Source organism: Phoca vitulina, unplaced genomic scaffold, assembly GCF_004348235.1.
Source record: "Phoca vitulina isolate PV1807 unplaced genomic scaffold, GSC_HSeal_1.0 scaffold47, whole genome shotgun sequence".
NCBI lineage: Eukaryota > Metazoa > Chordata > Mammalia > Carnivora > Phocidae > Phoca > Phoca vitulina.
The window spans coordinates 11,143,772-11,163,401 of record NW_022589750.1 but is presented as its reverse complement, the minus strand read 5'-3'; the positions used below and the strand labels follow the sequence as shown (position 1 = coordinate 11,163,401).

Below are 19,630 nucleotides of genomic sequence, written 5' to 3'. Positions count from 1 at the left end.
CCTGACGGCCACCTGTGTTCATCGGACCCCTGACTCCAGCCCATTACAAGGCCACCCCTTCGACTTGCATAGCGTCCTTCCCTCTCACACCCACGGAATGGTCCCTCCCCCAGGAGTCAGGGAGGAATGGCTGTGGATGAGAGGAGCCGGGGTGTGCCCCAGGCTTCTGGGAGGAGGGGGATGGGACCGCAGCCCCTCACCCTGCCCCTGGGCGACCCAGGACTCGGACTACGTGGTCGCGGTGAGGAACTTCCTGCCCGAAGACCCCGCGCTGCTGGCCTTCCACAAGGGCGACATCATCCACCTGCAGCCCCTGGAGCCTCCTCGAATGGGTCAGGGCTGTGCGACACAGTGGGTACGGGAGGGGGGGCTGGGCCAGGGGGCCTCCCTGGCAGGTGCTGACGTCAGCTTGACCCCCAGGCTACAGTGCCGGCTGCGTTGTCCGCAAGAAGGTCGTGTACCTGGAGGAACTGCGGCGCAGAGGCCCCGACTTCGGTGGAGACCCCCGGATCCCCTCCCAGCCTCCAGGGCTCCCAAACCTGGAAACCCTAAACAGTTCCTCCTGGCTTCATGCACTCACACTGCACATGCTCGGTGGGGCTTTCTCGGTGCCCCGGAGGGGTCTGGCCTGGCCAGGCCTCCTCAGGCACCTGCTGCGGCCCAGTCAGTTCCTTCTGGTGGCCCCTAGCCCAGCCCTCTGCATATGGGGCTGAGGGGTCTCTGTGTTAGTGTCCCCATGTGTGTGGTCTGGGTCTCTCTTTCTGAGAGTCTACAAGCACCGTTTTCTACTCTACCTCCCACTGAGGGAATGCCTTCCCTTTCCCTGTGTCCTTGTCTGCAAATAGGCTCCATGGCATGCCTCCCTCACAGACCCTGGGCAGGGGCAGGAAGGTGCTCGAATATCCCTAGAGGGGCCCCTTAATCCCAAGACGAGACCCCTCTGTTAGTCTCAGACCCCTTACCTGCGCCCTAGGCTGGAGGTTCGGGACCATCCACGGGCGCGTGGGCCGCTTCCCTTCGGAGCTGGTGCAGCCTGCAGCCGCCCCCGATTTCCTACAGTTGCCAGCCGAGCCAGGTCGGGGCCGGGCCGCCGCCGTGGCCGCTGCCGTGGCCTCCACAGCGGCTGCATGGGAGGTGGGCCGCAGGAGGGAGGTGAGACCGACAGGTCCGGCCATGGGGCTGAGACCGCGGGTGCAGGCAGACAGGAGCAAGGTCAGCCAAGGGCGTGGCCAGTCCCAGGATAGGGCGAACCTGGTAGGGCTAGCCAGATGTGTGACCCACAGGATGTGACCAGAGATGGTTGGAGGTGTGGCCAAACGGGGTCGGGATGGTGGGGGTCAGCCGAAGGATTGTGATGAGACCCATGGGGCAGGACCAGCCTGGGGGCCAGTAGGGGTGGGGCCAGGCAAATGGGGCGGGGTCAGGCGTGTGGAATGGAGCTAGCGAGGGGTGGGGTGAAGTAAAACTAAGGAGTGAGAGGGAGGATCAGCCACAACCAAGCAGCTGGGGAGGCCAACCCTAGGCTGAGATTGGGGGCGTGGCCAGGTGCCGCAGGGGGCGGGGTCAGCTGGGCCCATGGGAGGTGTGTCCAGGCGGAGGGTGCCAGGACTACCGAGGGGGGGTGGGTCTAGGTGGGTGGGGGTTAGGGGCAGCCTGAGAGGGTCTGGGCAGAGTCAGCCTGCGGTTGGGTGGGGCAGCTATGAACGTGACCAGGTGTGGCAGGACAGGACCTCTTAGCTCTGGCCCTTCTGCAGGGTCCCCCGGTCAGGGCTGGCCCCCCTGACCGAACAGAGGACAGCCTGACTCTCTCCCCGTACTCGATGCTTGAGTTTGCCCAGAAGTATTTCCGAGATCCACAGAGGAGACCCCAGTGAGTGGTGGCCCCACCCCTGGTCCCCACTCTGAGGAAGGTCCTTCTGGGGCTTCTTGCAGCCATCCAAGTGGGGACACCCCACTTCTGATGGGGGGGATGAGAAACCACCCAGATGTGAGGTCCACCTGCAGCCTCCGCTTCCGGGAGGCTTCCTGCCTGGTTGACTGACATTGGGTCAAGAACATTCTGGGTGTAAAGGGGATGTAGCCGGAGGCTCAGAGGCAAGACTGGTCAGTAGTGCCTGTCTCCTGTTGCAGGGATGGCCTCAGGCTAAAATCCAAGGAGGGTCGGGAGTCCAGAACCTTGGAAGACATGCTTTGCTTCACCAAGGTGTCCAGCCCCAGGCCTGTTTCCCCATCTGTAAAATGGTGATGCAAGAGCCCCCCTCCCAGGCCCCTCAGGCGAACAGCCTTGTCCTCGGTGGGACCCCTCCCAGCTCTCAGCACCCCAAGGGCCTGATTCTTCCTAGCGGCAGCATCTGTCCCCATTGCCAGGCAAGCCTGGCCACCTTTTCTGTAATGTGGACTCTCCTGTCATAAGACGGGAGGCACCACCTGGCCCTCCTCCTTCTGACTTGTCCTTCCGCCATCATGACACAACCCCCCCTCCTCCCCTCACAGACCCCACTCCAGGAATCTCTCATCGAGCTCAGCGACAGCAGCCTCAACAAGATGGCCACCGACATGTTCCTAGGTGTGGGGGTGGGATGGGACTGCAGCCAGGGCCCAGGGGCCGGGTGGGATCCAGCACTGTGTGACCCTGCTCATCTCCCCCACCGCCCCGGTCCTAAGAGTCTTCCCCTCCCCGCAACTCAGACCTGGGGCCCCATTAAAGGAAGAGGAGCCCCCAGCTGCCTCGGGTCGTACCCTCCCAGGGACAGACCCAACCTTGGGGTACCCTGGGGTGAGTGGGCAGTTGGGGTGTCTGGTGGCCTGAGTGGGACAAGTCGTTCCTATAGCTGTGATGAGGTTCATGGGTGATGCTCCGCTGAAGGGCCAGAGTGAACTGGATGTGCTTTACACCCTCCTGAAGGTCAGTTCAGCAGACTTTGCCGGATGCTCCCTTTCCTGCTTGTGTGGCTCAGTTTCCCCATCTGTCAACCAAAGTTGCAGGACATTGCAGGGCGGGGGGGGGGGGGGGCCCAAAAAGGAGTGCATCCTGCAGGTGGGGAAGGGGCTGGGGAAGAGACACCAGGCCTTTCTCCAAGTGCACACCCTATTCTTCTCTGCCTGGTGTGTGGCATGGGCCCTGGCCTGCCCTCCTCCAGCTGTGTGCGGACCATGAAGTCATGCGGGATGAGTGTTACTGCCAAGTTGTGAAGCAGATCACGGACAACACCAGTACCAAGCTGTGAGTGAGCTGGGCCTTTACCTCTGCCTCCTAGTCCCCATGCTGTGTCCCCGCTTCAGGAGGGGCCGGTTCAGCCTCTCACCCCCCACCCAGGTCTTCCCTCCTGATTCTCTCCCCCCTCATCCTTTTCCTCACCCAGTAGACAGACCACATGTGCTTGGAATTGCTTGGTCTGGGACAAGCCACTGCTGCTCTCTGAGCCTCGCTTTCCTCATCTGTAAAATGGCAATGATAATGTGTTAAGTCCAGGATCTTGGTTTCAAGTGACAGAAGCCCCATCCAAGCTGATTTAAGCAAAAGAGGGTTCAGGTGACTGAAAAGCCTAAACATAGCTTCAGGCATGGCTGGATCCAGGTGTCACTGGGAACAGGCTTTCTCTATGTTCTAGTCTTGCTTTTCTCTGTGTTGATAGCATTCTTAAGTAATATTTCCCATCCGTTGGCAAGATGCCAGCTCTGGGGAGACATTTTCCAGCTCAGTAATCTTAGAGAAAGCAAGATGGACCTGATATTGTAGCAAAAATTCCCAAATCCAGTCTTTTTGGCTTGAGTTGGTCCCGTGCCCATCCCTGAATCAACCCCCATGGCTGGAGGATACGGAGTTTGACTGGCTAGAACTGGGTCAAATTTTCATCCCTCAGCCCATCACCAGATCCAAAGGAAGGCTGAACTCTAATTGGCCAGACCTGGATCAACTAACCATCCCTAAACCAATCACTGTGGCCCAGGGGCTACAGTGTTCTAGTTGGCCAGACCTGGCTCCCATGCCTGGCGCCAAACCACGGTGACCTAGGGAGGAGTGGGTGCTTTCTTAAAGGAAGCCCAAGTGCTGTCCCCAGACCCTAGCGGTCCCCACGAATGAAACCTCACCTGTGGGGCAGGGTGAAGGTGAATGACTGTGTCTTGCACAGGACCGACACACAGCAAGTGGCCAGCATGGGATGCTCTTGTTACCGCTAGGTCCACCCTCCCGTCCCCATCTAGTCTACCTCCGCCACTCGCTATCTATGCCCCCCAGGAGTTTTAGAAGCACTCAGCATATCCTCCTGCCCCTTCCCACCCCCTGGCCCTGCCTGCCACTACCTATGCCCAGCCCCAGTGGGTTCCTCTTGCCCTCCTTTGAGGACCTCCTCCCAGGAGCCTCCCCAGAGAGATTCTACCCAGAGAATACTCGGGTTTTTGTGCATGTCCGGCCTGTCCTGTCAGGGGCCTCATCTCCTTCTCTCCCTGTCGCCCACCCTGGCTTCCCAAGCAGAATGTAACTCCTGCATGGCTGTGGGGCCCCCCCGCCCCCCTCTCCTTGGCCGGGGAGCACCCTCAGCAAACAGGAGCTGCCTGAGAGCCGGAGACGTCCAGCCGCATCCCAGGAGACTCCTGGTGCGGCACTCCAGGGCTGCGGGCACCTATGACGTGGCCCTGTGTGCGTGTGCCCTCAGGGACAGCTGCCTGCGAGGCTGGAGGCTGTTCTACATCCTGGCTGCCTACCACAGTTGCTCCGAGGTCCTCCAGCCACACCTCGTTCGCTTCCTCCAGGACGTGAGCCGGACTCCAGGCCTGCCCTTCCAAGGTGAGGGGCCAGTGAGTGGTGACCCCGGGTAGTGAGCACGTGGAAGGGACTTCTAGGTGGGCCGAGTGGCAGGAGCAAAGTCCTGGAGGTGGGACTGTGTGGCATGTGGGAGAAGGAAGGAGGCAGCAAGGGCCTGGAGTGCTGGGTGAGGCCCTGCTTCTCTCTCGGCCATTGCGAATCCACAAGGGTCTTGAGTGGGTCTGGGCAGGGGTGAGACCCAGCTGGTGGCAGGGTCTCAGCCTTTCCCCCCTTGGAGTCCGGAGGAAAGGGGCCAGGCCTCAGCCTTACCCCAACCCTTGTTTCCAGAGCAACCCCTGGGTTCCGCCTAAGAAAAAGGTCATCATGGCAGTCATGAAGGAGATAGGGCACCTCACTTTGCCTGCCCCCGAGTCCTCCTCTTTGATTCAGTTAACATTCCCAGACTGTGAGATGAATAGACCCAGCTCCCCCGCAGGGAAGGGCTCCCAGATCCGTGGAGGCAGCGGGATGTGCCCAGAAGTCTCGCCTCCATCTCCTCCCCAGAGCAGGGTGAGGGCACTCTTTAACCCCGAGAAACAGACAGTGCAGTCTTCTGCACCGGACTCTGGGTGAGGGAGGGTGGTTGGCAAGGGGATCCTGGCTGGCGGGGGGACATACCCCCCGGTCAGCAGCTGGAGGTGACAGCTATTTTCCGAGGCTCGAAGGTAGCCAAGGGGACTGTGGGCTAGACAAAAGGCTTTAACCACATGGGACGTGGGTTCGAATGCAGTTCTTATACAGCAGCCCTCAGCCTTGGGCAAATCCCTGCCCCTCTCGGGGCTGTTTCCTCAGCAACCCCATGGGAGAGGAAATGCCCCGTGGGTTGTGGAGAGAAGCCAGTGGGCTCGTGGCTGGTGGCCGGAAGAGCCTCTTTCTCGCACTGCCTGCCCTGGGCAAGGCCTTGACTCCCCGTCTCCGCAGGTATTGCCAGGGCCTGTGAACAGAATCTGCAGAAGACCTTGCGCTTCGGTGGCCGCGTGGAGCTCCCCAGCAGCATGGAGCTTCGGGCCGTGTTGGTGAGCGTGGGGTGGGGTCAGGAGGAGCGTGAAACAGGAGCCCTGCCCAGAGGCCCCGTGGGCACTCAGCGTTCGCAAGTGTTCCTGCCCACGCCGGTCCAGAGCCCCTTGGCTTGGGGGACTTCCATGGCCGGGGACAATTGCTGGCCCAGATCCCAGGACCCGGCCTTTCTCATCTCCTCCCCTCTCTCTGTCCCAGGCGGGCCGCAGTTCCAAGAGGCAGCTCTTTCTTCTCCCCGGAGGCCTTGAACGCCATCTCAAAATCAAAACGTGCACTGTACGTGAGGGACTGTTTCTGGCAGGCAGGTGCTGGAGGGAGACTGGTGGGCCCCCAAGGGTGCTGAGCCGGGCAGGGCAGGACTTATGTCTCAGGGAAGCAGACCGAGGCTCAGAGAGGTGAGGGGTCATACTGCCAAGAAAGAATCTGAACCCTGAGTCTCTCAGACTCCAAGAGCTGTGCTCCTTCCCTGCATGAGGCCAATTCTCAGAGGATCGTTCGTGTACCTGCAGGGGGCCTGAGGAACTCTGTGCTTGGCTTCCCGGGGCCTGGGCCGACTGTGAGGACGGAGATCGGCTCCCCTGGCCCAGCCTCACCCTTCCCTCCCTCCAGGTGGCCCTGGACATGGTGGAAGAAATCTGTGCCGAGATGGCTCTGACACGCCCCGAGGCCTTCAGCGAGTATGTCATCTTTGTTGTCACCAACCGAGGTGAGCGGCCAGGAGGACTAGGGACGCTGGGCCCAGCCTGTAAGGCCCAGGTCAGATGCCACTTCCTTCAGGGAGCCCCGGGCTGCCATGCCTAAGAACTTTCCTGTGCGCCGAGCACCCCCAGCTCTGGACGTTGGTCTTGCCTACCAGACCGGAAGCCCATGGAGGACAGCGGCCTGCTCAGCGGGAGCCCGTGGGCCCTGCCCTCAAGCAGCTCAGGTCCTGGGAAGTTTCCTTGAGTAGACCCTGGCTTCTGGAGCCCGCCTGTCTCTCAGGCTGTAACAGTGGGCCCGCCCGGCCCTTCTCACGCGGCCCAAAGCCCCTTCCGTCTGCGGCCCACCCTAGACCGTGGTCTTGCCTCCTGCCCCTGTGGTCGGCCCCAGCCACCTGCACCCAGCTCTTGTCGCTGCTGCCTGGGCTCTGAACTGTGTGTCCTCAGCCCTGCCTGCCCGGGTCCAGCTAAGACGGGGGGCAGTGGTAACAAAATGGTCCTCATAACTGACATTTATGGACCAGATACGGTGTCCCAGACACAGTTCAAAGCATTTTAATTGTAAAACTCCTTTAAGCCCGGCAGCAACCCTATGAAGTAGACGGTGATCAGCCCCATTGACAGGGAAACCGAGGGCCAGGGAGGTTGAATAAGTTTCCTATGGCTGCTACAACAAATTATCGCATATTTAGTGGCTTAAAACAACACAAATGTATTATCTTACGGTTCTGAAGGTCACAAGTCCTGAAATGTCAGCAAGGCTGGCTCCTTCTGGAGGCTCTAGGGGAGTATCCCTTTTCTTGCCTTCTCCAGCTTCTAGAGGCTGCCCACACCCCTTGGCTCCTGGCCCCTTCCTCCATCTTCAAAGCCAAGAGTGTAGAATCTTCAAACCTTTCTCTCTCTCTCTCTCACCTTCCTAACTCTCCTTCTGAGGACCATTGAGATGACATCGGGTCCACTTCGATAATCCTGGGTAATCTCCCCTTCTCCAAATCCTTAATTTAAGCACATTTGCCAAGTCCCTTTGCCATGAAGGCAAACATATTCACAGGTTCTGGGGAGTAGGACATGGACCTCTCTGGGGAGGGGGTCCATTATTCAGCGGAGGTTAAGGGATTTCCCTAAGGTCACACCATGGGGATTTGAACCGGGCAGTCTAGCCTCAAGAGTCTGGACTTTGTCATCATGCCACACCCCCTTTGGTAAAATGTTACTGAAGATGTGGGATGGGGAGCAGAAAGGTCAATGCAAGAAGGAAAAACTTAAATCTCCCTCACAGACTCAGACCCCCTCATTGCCAGGCCCCAGTCCTCCCCACCCCCAGCCCATTCCAGGAGCTGGGCAAGGGGTCTCTCCTGAGGGAGTTCTGTAGAAAGGCACCCATGGGTCTCATGATCTGCGGCCTGTGGTGCTTCTCCCTGTCCCCAGCCTCCTCTGGAAAGGGGCTGGGCTTCCTCGGAGCATAACCCAGGACACTTTCTGAGACCTAGATAGGCTGTAGCTTGGACTGGCATTATTCCCAGCTCTGCTCATCAGCATTCTGCAGACATAGGGCACCCTGTTCCATACACATGCTCCCCTTTAGGAAGGACTCCACATGCTGGAGCGGGAAGGGCCTCGCCCAGGCTCTGCACGTACGCTCTGCAGTCACCCCCGGCTCTCCACAGGCCAGCACGTGTGCCCGCTCAGCCGCTGTGCCTACATCCTGGACGTGGCCTCGGAGATGGAGCAGGTGGATGGTGGCTGCATGCTCTGGTTCCGGCGTGTGCTCTGGGATCAGCCACTCAAGTTCGAGAATGAGCTCTACGTGACCATGCACTACAACCAGGTCAGCACATGTGGTCCACTCTGGGGTTCTGGAACCTTCCACACTCCCCTGTGCGAAGTCAGGCTGCACAGCCTTGGCATCTGAGGCCTTCCCAGCTATAGCGACTCTGGGTGCATGCTCAGTTTTCAGAATCCCCGGCCCACTGGCCGTTCCTGAACGCTGCAATGCAGATGTCCATGACACTCTTCCTTGGCCACTGTGGGGACTCCCATGTGGCCTTCAGGGCCACGGCCCTCCCCGCTCACCCTCACATGCCTCTCAGCGTTCCCCAAAGCCCAGGAGGGTAGCTGGCCACCCCAGCCCAGAAACGAGCGGGAGCGGAACTATTAAAATCGCGTGTGTTCACGTCTTCCTCTGAGGAAAGCGTGAGTGCAGGCCTGCTGCAGCCCCTCATCGGCATTCTCCCCCGCAGGTCCTGCCCGACTACCTGAAGGGCCTGTTCAGCAGCGTGCCAGCCGGTCGGCCCAGCGAGCAACAGCTGCAGCAAATGTCCAAGCTGGCCTCCCTGCAGCACCGGGCCAAGGACCACTCCTACCTGCCCAGTGTGTGAGCACCTGCCACCTCTCGGCGCGCCCCATTCCCCACCCCCCCGCCCCGCCGAGGGCCCTTCCAGGCCCCAGCACTCTGCTCCTGCACCCGCGTCTGCCAAGCTGGCTGGGAAGGTGGGGGGCGGGGGGGGGCTGGTCCTGGCCCTGGGGCCAAAATCTTCCACCACCCAGCGTGAGCTGGGACTCAGCCTCCTTCCGCAACACTTTGCGTCTGGTGGGTCTTCACAGCTCAGAGAAAATGGAACGATAAAAAAGCTTTGGAGATGCACAAAAGCACAGGTTTCTGTGGCCACGCAGAAAGATTCGGCCACAGAAACGTTCACCGCGGTACCACAACCTCAATCCCCAACAATAGGAGATTCCTTAAATAAATCCTGGGTGTCAGGCAGCCTTTAAACCTATGTCCCCACAGAGGTGATACATCAGTCATCCTAAGACTTTTGGTCTCAGAACATTTTTGCTCTTAAACATAGGATCCCAAAGAGCTTTCATTATGTGGGTCGTACTTACAGTATTGAAAATTGAAACTGAGAAACAACTTAAAATATTTGTTTGAAAAATAAGGATAATGTATTAAATATAAATAACTGTATAATAATTGTAGTTCTAAAAACACGTGAGAAGCAATTATAACTCAAACAATGTAAATTATGTGCCGATACAAACAACTTCTAAGAAACAACTGTATTTTCCTAAAAAATAGGAGAGTGGCACGAGTTTATGTTTTGCCCATCTCTTTACCAACTGGCCTAACAGAAGACAGCTAGCTGGTCAGATGTGCTTCTGCGGTCGGTGAGCTGGGATCTCACAGGTCATGTGGCCTCCGGCAAATTCCACTTGTGCGAGAACAGGAGGGGAAAAGGCCAAGTAACATCTTAGCTCTTAATGTTATCAGGGAAATGGCTTTGACCTCCCAGGCCCTTGGCCACACCCTGAGAAGCCCTGGTATGAAGAATAGTAAGATAACGTAGGTAGGTATGCCGTCTCCGTAAAACTCTTTTTATGTTCCAATTTTAGGCAAAAGGCGAAGGAAGCACGTACAGCTATAATCCCAATCCTGGAAAAAAAAAAAAAATCACTGAGTTTTACTTTTTGGAAGGCATTTTGCGGGCATCATCGCAGCTAATCTTTATTTTCCGCCTTACAGACAAGGAAATTGAGGCCCACACAGGTTACAGGGCTTACTGAAGCTTCCCCAACTAATAGGTGGGGAAACTAGGATCCAAACAGAAGGGACTGGAGTAGGGGCTCTGTTGGCCCAACGGGTCCAGCCTGGAGCCCCGTGCTTCTCTGCTCCATGCTCTGACCCGCTGCTGGTGGTCACTTTGCCCCCCCCCCCCCCCCCCCCATTTCCCCCCCAGTGCATCTCACCCCTATGGCCTGGGCTTCCCCTTGGGGATTGGGGCTACAAAGGACTAACCCACCTTGGGTTCAAGCCTCGGCCCCCTAGTTCACTCAGTCACCGTGTGACCCGGGGCCAGTCAGGGAACTTCTCGAAGCCTCAATCCCCTCATCTCACACAGGGAGCTTAGTGGTAGGGGCCACGGTCATGGAGCCCCTGCCATGGACCAAGGCGCCGAGTGAGCACACTTGACAGGCAGCATTTAGTCGTCCAGGGAGGTGCAAAGATCATGTCGGTTTGGCCTAACACCTGCCCCGTGGTGAGGATGACTGAGACCGCGCGCAGGGCACGTGTGACCGTGGCACTCAGGCCCGCTATCCCTCCACACGCAGGCGAGAGGTGCAGGACTACATCCCGGCCCAGCTGTACCGCACCCTGGCCGGCTCGGCCTGGCTCAACCTGCTGGGCCAACACCAGCAGCAGACACAGGCGCTCAGCCCCCACCAGGCCCGTGCCCAGTTTCTGGGTAAGCGCCTGCGGCCTGCGGCCGGGGCAGATAAGCGAGGGGCGCTCCTGGAGGGTGGGGAGGGAGGCACTTTTTTCTTTGCACAAAGGGATTTTCGGTGCTAGCCCAGCCAAGCACCTGCCTGGAGAGAACATCTTTCTTTTTTTTTTTTTTTTTTTTAAAGATTTTATTTATTTATTTGAGAGAGAGAAACATGAGAGAGGGGAGGGTCAGAGGGAGAAGCAGACTCCCTGCCGAGCAGGGAGCCCGATGCGGGACTCGATCCTGGGACTCCAGGATCATGACCTGAGCTGAAGGCAGTCGCTTAACCAACTGAGCCACCCAGGCGCCCGAGAGAACATCTTTCTAAAATGTTCACCAAGGCACCACCGAGGCTCTGGGCGGCCCTGGGCGGCCCTGGGCAGATGGGCGGGGCGGGTGCTGGAGAGGCGGGAGGAGCCCTGGGGTGAGGACACGTATGCTGGACGCAGGACGCAGCCTCCGAGGGAAGACGCAGGCTGCAGCCTGACCGCCCCTCCTCTCCCCACCCCAGGCCTCATCAGCGCCCTACCCATGTTCGGCTCCTCCTTCTTCTTCGTCCAGAGCTGCAGCAACGCCTCGGTGTCGGCCCCCTGCATCCTTGCCGTCAACCAGAATGGCCTCAACTTCCTCAGCACCGAGACCCACGTGAGTGGCCGGAGCCTGGCCCCGCCCTGGCCCCCCCCCCCGCCCACCCCCCCCCCCCCCGCGCCCAGGGGGGGCGGCCCCCCCCCCCCCCCCCCCCCCGCACGCAGCAGGCTCCGGCTCCGCCCCGCTCTGAGCCTCACGGGCCCGTCCGGAACATGGGTCTAACAGCAGAACCCACCCCATGGGGCTGTGGTGAAGGTCAGCCGCGGTGGGCGCTCACGTAAATAGCGCACGGGTCCAGACACTGATTCTTCCCCGGTCTGGAGCCCCGAAGCCGGAGAGCAGTTGGTCCCCCCCCCCCCCCCCCCCAGCCGAGGCCTCTTTCTTGGCGTGTAGATGGCCGCCTTCTCCTTTCCTCACTGGCCTTTTCTCGGCATACACATCCTTGGGGTCTTCGTCGTGTCCAAGTTCCCTCTTCTCCGTAAGAACACGGGTCGGATTTGAATTGCGCCCACCCTGGTGGTCTCATTTCAACTTCGTTTGCTCCTTCAAGGCCTTGTCTCCAAATACACTCACACTCTGAGGGACGGGGCGTTAGGACTTTATTGCAGGTGATTCTAGGAGACACTGGAGTGGGGAAGTGAGACCAGGAAGGGACGTCTCACACAACTTGGGAACACACTTTCTGGAAGGGTGTGTGAGCAGCAAGCTCCCGCTGTGGGAACTGGCGCTCAGTCCCGTGGGGGGGGGGGGGGCTGGAGAGAGCCTGGAACACGCCCCTCGAAGGATGCCCTCTGTTCTGGGGGCGAGGGAGCCGGGGTGTCTACCCACCTTGTCGCTCTCTGTCACTAACTCCCATTGCTCTGGATTTCTGTGCATGGGCTTGGGCTTTGCTCCTGGGGGCAGAAAGCAAGCTCCAGACAAAGAGGGGCAGATGGGGAGAAGTAGCTTTGAAGGGAAGTTCAGGGCACCACTGGTGCCTGCTGCACTCCTAGCTCCCAAGGCTTCAGTACAGCACCCGGCACACTGTAGATGGGTGCGTCTGTATTTGTGGAATCAGTTTCACAGATGAGGAAACTGAAGTCCAGAGAGGTGAAGCGACTTGCCCCAGGTCACACAGCAAGTCCTAGGGAACTGGTGCTCCAGCCCAGTTCTGCCTCCTGTGGATCTGATCTGCAGGGGAGAGGTAAGGGTGGGTGAGGCTGTCCCACCCACAAGCCTATCTCCTCCCCTCTCCCTGTAGGAGCTGATGGTGAAGATCCCCCTGAAGGAGATCCAGTCAACTCGAACCCAGCGACCCACGGCCAACTCCAGCTACCCATATGTGGAGATTGCACTGGGGGATGTGGCGGCCCAGCGCACCATGCAGCTGCAGCTGGAGCAGGTGGGTCCAGCCCCGGCACCCAGGCCTTGTCACCCAGCCCCTCCCTCCTTCATTCCACCCACCAGGCTCTCTGCTGGGCCTGGCTCCAAGGTAGGTCCAAGGTGCCCCAGGGAGCATCCATCCAGCCCAGTGCTGGGGACAGAGCTAACCCAACTGAGCAAAAACTGTAGGTCATTCGGGTGGTCTCCCAATGAAGCATCTTAGTGGTAGGCTCATGGGAAAGGGCCCAGGTTATTTGCAGAATATTGAGGAGTTTGTTGGGGAACTGGGGAGACACAGCCAGGGCAGGGAAGGTCTGAAAAGCCCTTAAATGTCAACCTAAGAATCCGGGGCATTCTCCTGAGGGCACTAGGGAGCCACAGAAGGTTGGTGAGAGGGCAGGGACGCAGGAAGTTTGAGGAAGCTCACCTGGACTGAGGCTTGGAAGACGGATGGTGAGGCCTGGGATTGAGGGTAGAGAGGGTGGGGTCCTCATGTGACAGACAGAGAAACTGAGGTCCTGCCCTGTATCTTCCCATATTTTTAGCAACTGTGGCTGCTTCTTAAAAGGCATGGCTGACCTCTAGACTCCTGTCCAAGTCTCACACCCGTGGGGTGAGAGTTCTCATCCCACTGGGGAGAGAAGATTGAGGCCCAGGGAAGGTGTGGGACCAGGACTAGGGCCTACACCTGTCTGCCCTTGCCAGCCTTCCACACCCCCTCAAGATCTGGGCCTAGGACTGGCCCCCACACCAGGGCCTGCCTTGGAGGGGCCGACCTCCCATGGCAAGAGGGAGGGACTCCCACCGCCCTAGCCCTGCCTCTGAGGGACACAAAAGAGCCCTTTCGGCTCCATGTACCTCTTGGAGAGCTGCAACTCAGGACCAAGCCAGACCAAGTCCACTTCCCACCACACCCCAATTCCGCTCCTGCCAAGCTCACCCCCAGTCTTGGCCTTACTTCTGGCCTGGCCTGCTTCCCAGAACCTTCCTCTCTGAGCTCACACCACAGTGAACCTACCTTATGCTCCTTCTTGGGCTCCTTTTCTGCTGCCCCCTCCCCTGGATGATGTCTGAATGTTGCCAAGTCTCAGCCCCTTGCCCCGCACTCTTTCTGGCCCTGAGGCAACCGTCTCTGCTGTGACAGCCCCCATATTTCTGTCTCCTGCCCTGACCCCTCATCATCTCCCCTGGAGACCAACAGGCCTTACTTGAGAACCCTCCCAGGCACTCTCAGGCCCTAACCCAGGGGCCCTTTTCATCCCTGTCGCCTCCTCTCTTTCCCTCTCTGGCCTCTGCTCTCACCACCCCCCCACCCTCTGCTCGCAGCCCTGGCCTCTTCCAGCTCCCTGATGCCAAGTTTGCCCTCACCTCTCTGCCCCAGACCCTTTGCACTCATTGTCCCCTCTTCCCTGGTTCGATCCAGGGCTCTCCCCGTCCTTCCCTTTATCTGGGTGGCAGCACAAGCATCACCTCTTTCCAGAAGCTTTCCCTGACCTTCCTCCCTTATATATTACTACCTTCACCTTGGTAGACCTCCTTAGGGCTTGCAGATCAGTTACTTGTTTACATACTGTCTGTCTCCCCCACCAGAATGCCAGCCCCAAGAGGCCAGCTCTGAGTCTGTTTTGTCTACACTGTGCCCAAAGCACAGCACCTGGCATGTAGTAGATACTCAGAAAGTGGTTGGTAGCATGGATGGTTGGATGGGTCCTTTTTGGCTTTTCCACTTCCTTGCAGACCCCCAACCCCTTTGATGCTGCCGCCTCTGCCTCTGGCATGTTTGGGGCGGGGGAGGGGGGCGCATTCATTCATTGATTCAACATGTAACCACTGAACATCTCTATGTAGCAGGCTCTGCACTGGCTACAGGGAAACTGAGGTCACTGTGACCCTCTCAGCCCTGGCCCTCACCGAGCCCCAAGTCAAAGAATCTCTCCAGTAGCCCACAATCCGTGCTGAGAAGGATGTAGCAGAGCTAACTGGGATGTAGTCAGTGAGGGCTTCCAAGAGGAGGTGACGCTGAGTATTGCGGCAGTGCAGCCGACAGACCTAGGTCCCCGTCTCGCCCACCTCTGACAGGCTGCATGAGGGGATCTCAAGGCGCCCCACTTCTTACTGAGCTTCAGTTTCCACACTTGTCAGGTGGGGCCACGGCTCCAGGGAGGCCTCGCATTTTGCACATGGGTGGGAGGGTTGGCTGGAGCATTGGCTGGAGGGGACGATGCCCATCATGCATGCCCTGATCTCATCCCCCGAGGGGGCCCCCAAGCGTGGGGCAGGCGCCGCTGACATCCGCACAGATCGCTTCGGAGTGGGGCCTTGGGCCTCTTATCCCCTGGGTTCAAGTCCCCACCACCTACCTACTAGCTTCGAGGTCTGGGGCAAGTGGCTTCAGAGTTCTGGCCTCAGTTTCCTCGCCGGTGGAATGGGGTGTAAAAGTGTCTGCCTCATAGGGTTACGGTGTGGACGAGAAGGGGTAAGCTGCAGGAACTTTCGGGACGGTGCATGGCACACAGTCACGGCTCAGTCCCTGTCCTTTCTCTTTACCTCTGTCAGGGCAGCTCCCGTGGCCCCTCGCAGATCCCTGCAGGGATGCCCCCGCCGCCTGTGGTCTGAGAACCACCCTCAGGTGGATTTTCCACAGTTCTCTGCCGCCTCTTCCTCCCCACGCCATCTGGGAGCCCTGAGGCTGGCCCATGGCTTATTCTCTGCCCTGGGTGCCCCGTGGTAACCATGGCAACACATCACTAGACACTTACCACTTATCGACTAGACTCATTTTTTCCATTTAAAGGGTTTCCATGTAATAAAATCTCACAGAATCCTCCCTGCAGCCTTGTGAGGCAGGCCCTGGGAAACCGAGACCCTACTGACGAGGCTGCTGAGGCTCTGAGAGCTGAAGTCACCAGCCCTAGGTCACACTGGTCACACGCAGCAAAGGTGGCCGATGCGCCTGGTCTCCTGCTTACTGACCCTTTCCAGCCGGGAGGCGGGGACAAGGGTGGGACCCGCCAGTCCTCTCCCAACCACATCTCACCCCAAGGGGAGAGCTGGGGGAGTGTCTCTGGCCGCGTGGACTCTCACCGTCTCTCCTGCAGGGCCTGGAGCTGTGTCGGGTGGTGGCCGTGCACGTGGAGAGCCTGCTCAGTGCCCGTGAGAAGCGGCTTACGCTGCCCCCCAGCGAGATTACGCTGCTGTGACCCAGCCCCCGGCCCTCCAGCTGCCCTCTCCCAGAAGGCTTGCTGTGTGGCCCCAGGGAGGTACTGGGTCTCTCTGGGCCAGTGACCCCTGGAAGGGACCAGACCCTTGGTAGGGAGACTACGAGGTGACCTAAGTTCCCGGGCGTCACATACGCAGTATGGGCCCGGCCCCGACTCGCCCCTGTGGCAGAGAAGCCCCACACCAATGGTCTAGTCAAACTGGACTCTGCATTTGCTTTACTGCGGGTCTGATGTTCAAATCTGCTGCAGCTCCACATCTCAGCCCCTCACGTGTCCTCCTTGAGTGCTCCCCGCACCGCTGCTCAGTTTGGATTTGTGACCCTTGGTCTTGTCTGTGCACATAAAGGGTGTGCCTGGCAGCCATTCCTCCCTCCACACAGTTGCTGAGTAGCTGGAAAAGCAGCCTAAGGGAGGAGGCAGGAATTGGGAGGCCCAGCTGAGCCCCTGACTCACTGCCCGTGAACAGAGCGTCCAGCAGAGACCTGTCCTTATCTCTCCCTGCAGACCCGTCCCCCCAACTCCACACTCCTTAGGTAGCCCCAACCCCAGGCCCCCATCACTGGATGGCTCACACAAGTTTTGAGAGGGGTATAGTGCAGGGAGAGAGAAGTTTCACGTCAGAGTCTGGGGAGGAAGCAATCTGGCAAAGGCTTCCCAGAGAATGGGACACAGGGGTTGGGTTTTGAAGGATGGGTTTAGGCATTTGCTAGGAATAGATGGAGGGGAGGGGAATGAACATTCCAGAGAAAACAGTGTTCATTCCATATTGTATCCCCCAGAGCCTAGGACAATACCTATCACAGAGTAGGCACTTGCACAACGCTTGTTACATGGATGAAAGGATAAATAAATAAATGTTGATGGAAAGTGCTGGTGCTTTGGGGAACTTGGGGAGGAGGGAGGCACTAGGCTTGGGAGAAGGCTGGATAGGTATCTGAGAGCATAAGTAGCTGGAGCCATGGTGCCTGAGGACAGATGTATTTACTCATTCAACAGCTATTAAGCACCTACTGTGTACGAGGCAAATGCCAAGCCCTGGGACTTGCTCACAGTGAAAGGACTATAAACCATGACAAGATCTGTGAGTGGAGTTAGCTAGGTGATGAGGGGAGGGAACAGCATGTGGGCATTACTCGTGGAGGACTTGAGACTGAAGAGGCCAGCAGGGATGGATGGAGTCAGGCTTGCAGGCTACACTAGGGATTTAGGATTTCATCCCAAGGGTCATGAGGAGCCTTCAAAGGTTGTTCGGTGGGAGAAGGGTTGTAATCTGCTCAGATCCGACTTTGAAGAGGTCATTTCGACCACAAAGCAGAGTGAACGTAGGGGACGGGGAGGCCAAAGCGGGGGCTGCTGTCGTGTCAGCCGGGAAACTGTGGTGCGGACACTGCTAGTGGTGACAGGCGGGGAGAAGTTGGTATCTCTAGGGGATCAATCAGGCTGTCCTGAGACAGGGAAGGTCAAGGAAAAGCCCTTCACACATAGGCCACGGGGCTGTCCCACTTTCAACACTGTCGGGGTGGCTTCCCCCAAAGCAGCCCCACTGAGAGAAATCCAGTGCATGTAGCTGATTTGGGAAGTGAGGGAAGTGGAAAAGGAGCCAGAAAGAGTGCGTTTTCCATCAGGCTACCCCTGCTGCAGTCACTCTGTCCCCCCAACTCCACACTCCTTAGGTAGCCCCAACCCCAGGCCCCCATCACTGGATGGCTCACACAAGGTTTGAGAGGGGTATAGTGGAGGGAGAAAGTTTCACCGGTGAGAGGCAAGAGGCCTTCTGGGTTTCAGAATCCAGGTGGGCCTTCTGAGTACGGCCCCTTGGAAGTGGCTCCTCGAGGTTGAGCTGCCCTACTGATGTGCGTGGAACTGAGAGGAGCCTTCCAGCCCATCCCTGACAAGGCTGCAGATCTATGAGCTGGAAAGGGGACTGAAGCCTAAGTTTTGGGGGTGGTTTGCTACATAGCATCGGACAACCCAAACACCAGAGCTTTGGGATTTCAGGACCTAGCAATTCAAGCCCTTGTAAAAGGAGGTCACAATCCCCAGAAGGCAGAGTGGAGAGTCAGGTGTGACAGGAGAGTCAGACCCTGCTGTGTCCCTCGGGCACCATAGCGATACCACACGAGGCCCCTCTACCTGGGCCAGGACCTAGAAAGACAGGAACTCCAGGTAAGTATGCGGAGATCCAGAGTAGAAGGGACTACGCCTCGGGGTTCCCAGCCGAGCGTGTGGTGAGAACAATACAGGAGAAAGGTCTAGGTCGCCTGGGAGCCCGAGACAGTCAACTGGTAAAGGCTTGAGGTCCCAGATGGGTGTGGCAGGATGCACCATATTTGGGCACCGAAAAGTAACCAGAAGGACTTCATTGCATCCCCTATGTGGGACAAGTGGCTAGACTTGGTCAGGTTCCGGGGTCCACATACTCCCCTTGCTGGTTCCCCCCGCCTTGGGGTGCTGCCTGTTGCCCAGAGCCCACAAGCCTATTAAGAGAATCTGCGCTTGGTAGTTGAAGGCTGTGGAGCTAGCTGATTAGCTGTGTGGCCTTTGGCAAGCCCCTTGCCCTCTCTGAGCCTCTGCTTCCTTCTTTGTAAACTGGAAGCACTGACAGAAGTCTTACAGCAAATACTTCCTAAGGGGTCACCATTATGTCCAGCATAGGATACAAATGGATGTCCGGGGTGGGGGAAGACTTTTTTTCCTTTAAAAAGCTAATTCTCACCAAGTTTTTACTCTGTACCAGGCATTGTACATACACTGACTCATTTAACCCTCAAAGTACCCCCAGTGAGGTGGGTACTGTTATCACCATTTTATATACGGGAAAACTGAGGCCCACAGAGATGAAGTAAGTAACCACTAAGTGACCTAGCCAAGATTCGAACATAGGCAGGCTGGCTCCACAGTGTTGTCTCTCAGTGAGGCTCAGAGAGGGGAGGGCTCCGGCTCCAGAAGAATCAAGAAGGAGCACAGCGAAACTTTGGATGGGGGGTGTGGGATGGGAGGGGTTGTTGAGACCTAGAGAAGAGGTGATCCTCATTTTTGTCTGGGTGAGGGGAGCTGGGCGCCACACAGGAGTCTCCGGATTTTCTCACGACTGTGATATGACCTCCCTGTCAAGCAGGTGGTGGGCAGAATCTCGTGCCCCCCCATGTTAGAGGGCAGTTTCGAGGTAGGTGGGAGCTGGGCTTCTGGAGGGCCTGAGCCCTCACAGGCCAATTGCTCATTATGCAGGCGAGGGGTCCCTGTCCAGGCGTTCACACAGCATGGCCGAGGCGGGACTGAAGCAGGAGCCCAGGCCGCCTGACCACAGCCTTGCCCATCCCACAGGCCCTGCTGGCCTAGCCTTGCCCAGCAACGACACAACCCACACCTCCCAACAGGGACCGGCAGGCCCTTCGGTTTGGAAACGGAGACCCTGACTAGAGGTGTGCAATCCCCTCCGCTTAACATACATGAGCTCGTTTTGTTCTCACAGCTACCAAATGTGGGGGTACTAAGGTTATTCATTTTACAGACCAGAAGACTGAGGTTCAGAGAGGGTAAGTCCCTTGCCCAGGGTCCTACAGCCCGTCAGGAGGTCCAAGATTCAAACCCATGTCTGTCAGTCTGGTGTTTGGCAAGTTGGGGGGCGGGGGCGGCAGTGGAGAGGATGCAGAGACACACGGGCTGGGAGCA

At 58.2% G+C, this 19,630-nt stretch overlaps 1 protein-coding gene across 1 annotated transcript in view; it reads left to right on the top strand.

Annotated features, from left to right (window-relative positions):
• The window catches only part of MYO15A (myosin XVA), a 50,278-nt gene extending 33,242 nt beyond the window's left edge, over positions 1 to 17,036 (top strand). The window contains exons 48-65 of the mRNA XM_032431844.1: positions 221 to 332; positions 421 to 495; positions 974 to 1,152; positions 1,755 to 1,870; positions 2,131 to 2,203; positions 2,494 to 2,566; positions 2,832 to 2,905; positions 3,141 to 3,223; positions 4,659 to 4,789; positions 5,729 to 5,823; positions 6,023 to 6,100; positions 6,434 to 6,530; positions 8,190 to 8,350; positions 8,763 to 8,896; positions 10,633 to 10,766; positions 11,299 to 11,432; positions 12,616 to 12,756; positions 15,836 to 17,036. Coding sequence (XP_032287735.1) covers positions 221 to 332; positions 421 to 495; positions 974 to 1,152; positions 1,755 to 1,870; positions 2,131 to 2,203; positions 2,494 to 2,566; positions 2,832 to 2,905; positions 3,141 to 3,223; positions 4,659 to 4,789; positions 5,729 to 5,823; positions 6,023 to 6,100; positions 6,434 to 6,530; positions 8,190 to 8,350; positions 8,763 to 8,896; positions 10,633 to 10,766; positions 11,299 to 11,432; positions 12,616 to 12,756; positions 15,836 to 15,937 — 1,992 coding nt within the window. The 3' untranslated portion in view covers positions 15,938 to 17,036. The remainder of the gene's footprint in view (positions 1 to 220; positions 333 to 420; positions 496 to 973; positions 1,153 to 1,754; positions 1,871 to 2,130; positions 2,204 to 2,493; positions 2,567 to 2,831; positions 2,906 to 3,140; positions 3,224 to 4,658; positions 4,790 to 5,728; positions 5,824 to 6,022; positions 6,101 to 6,433; positions 6,531 to 8,189; positions 8,351 to 8,762; positions 8,897 to 10,632; positions 10,767 to 11,298; positions 11,433 to 12,615; positions 12,757 to 15,835) is intronic.
• The last annotated feature ends 2,594 nt before the right edge of the window (positions 17,037 to 19,630 follow it).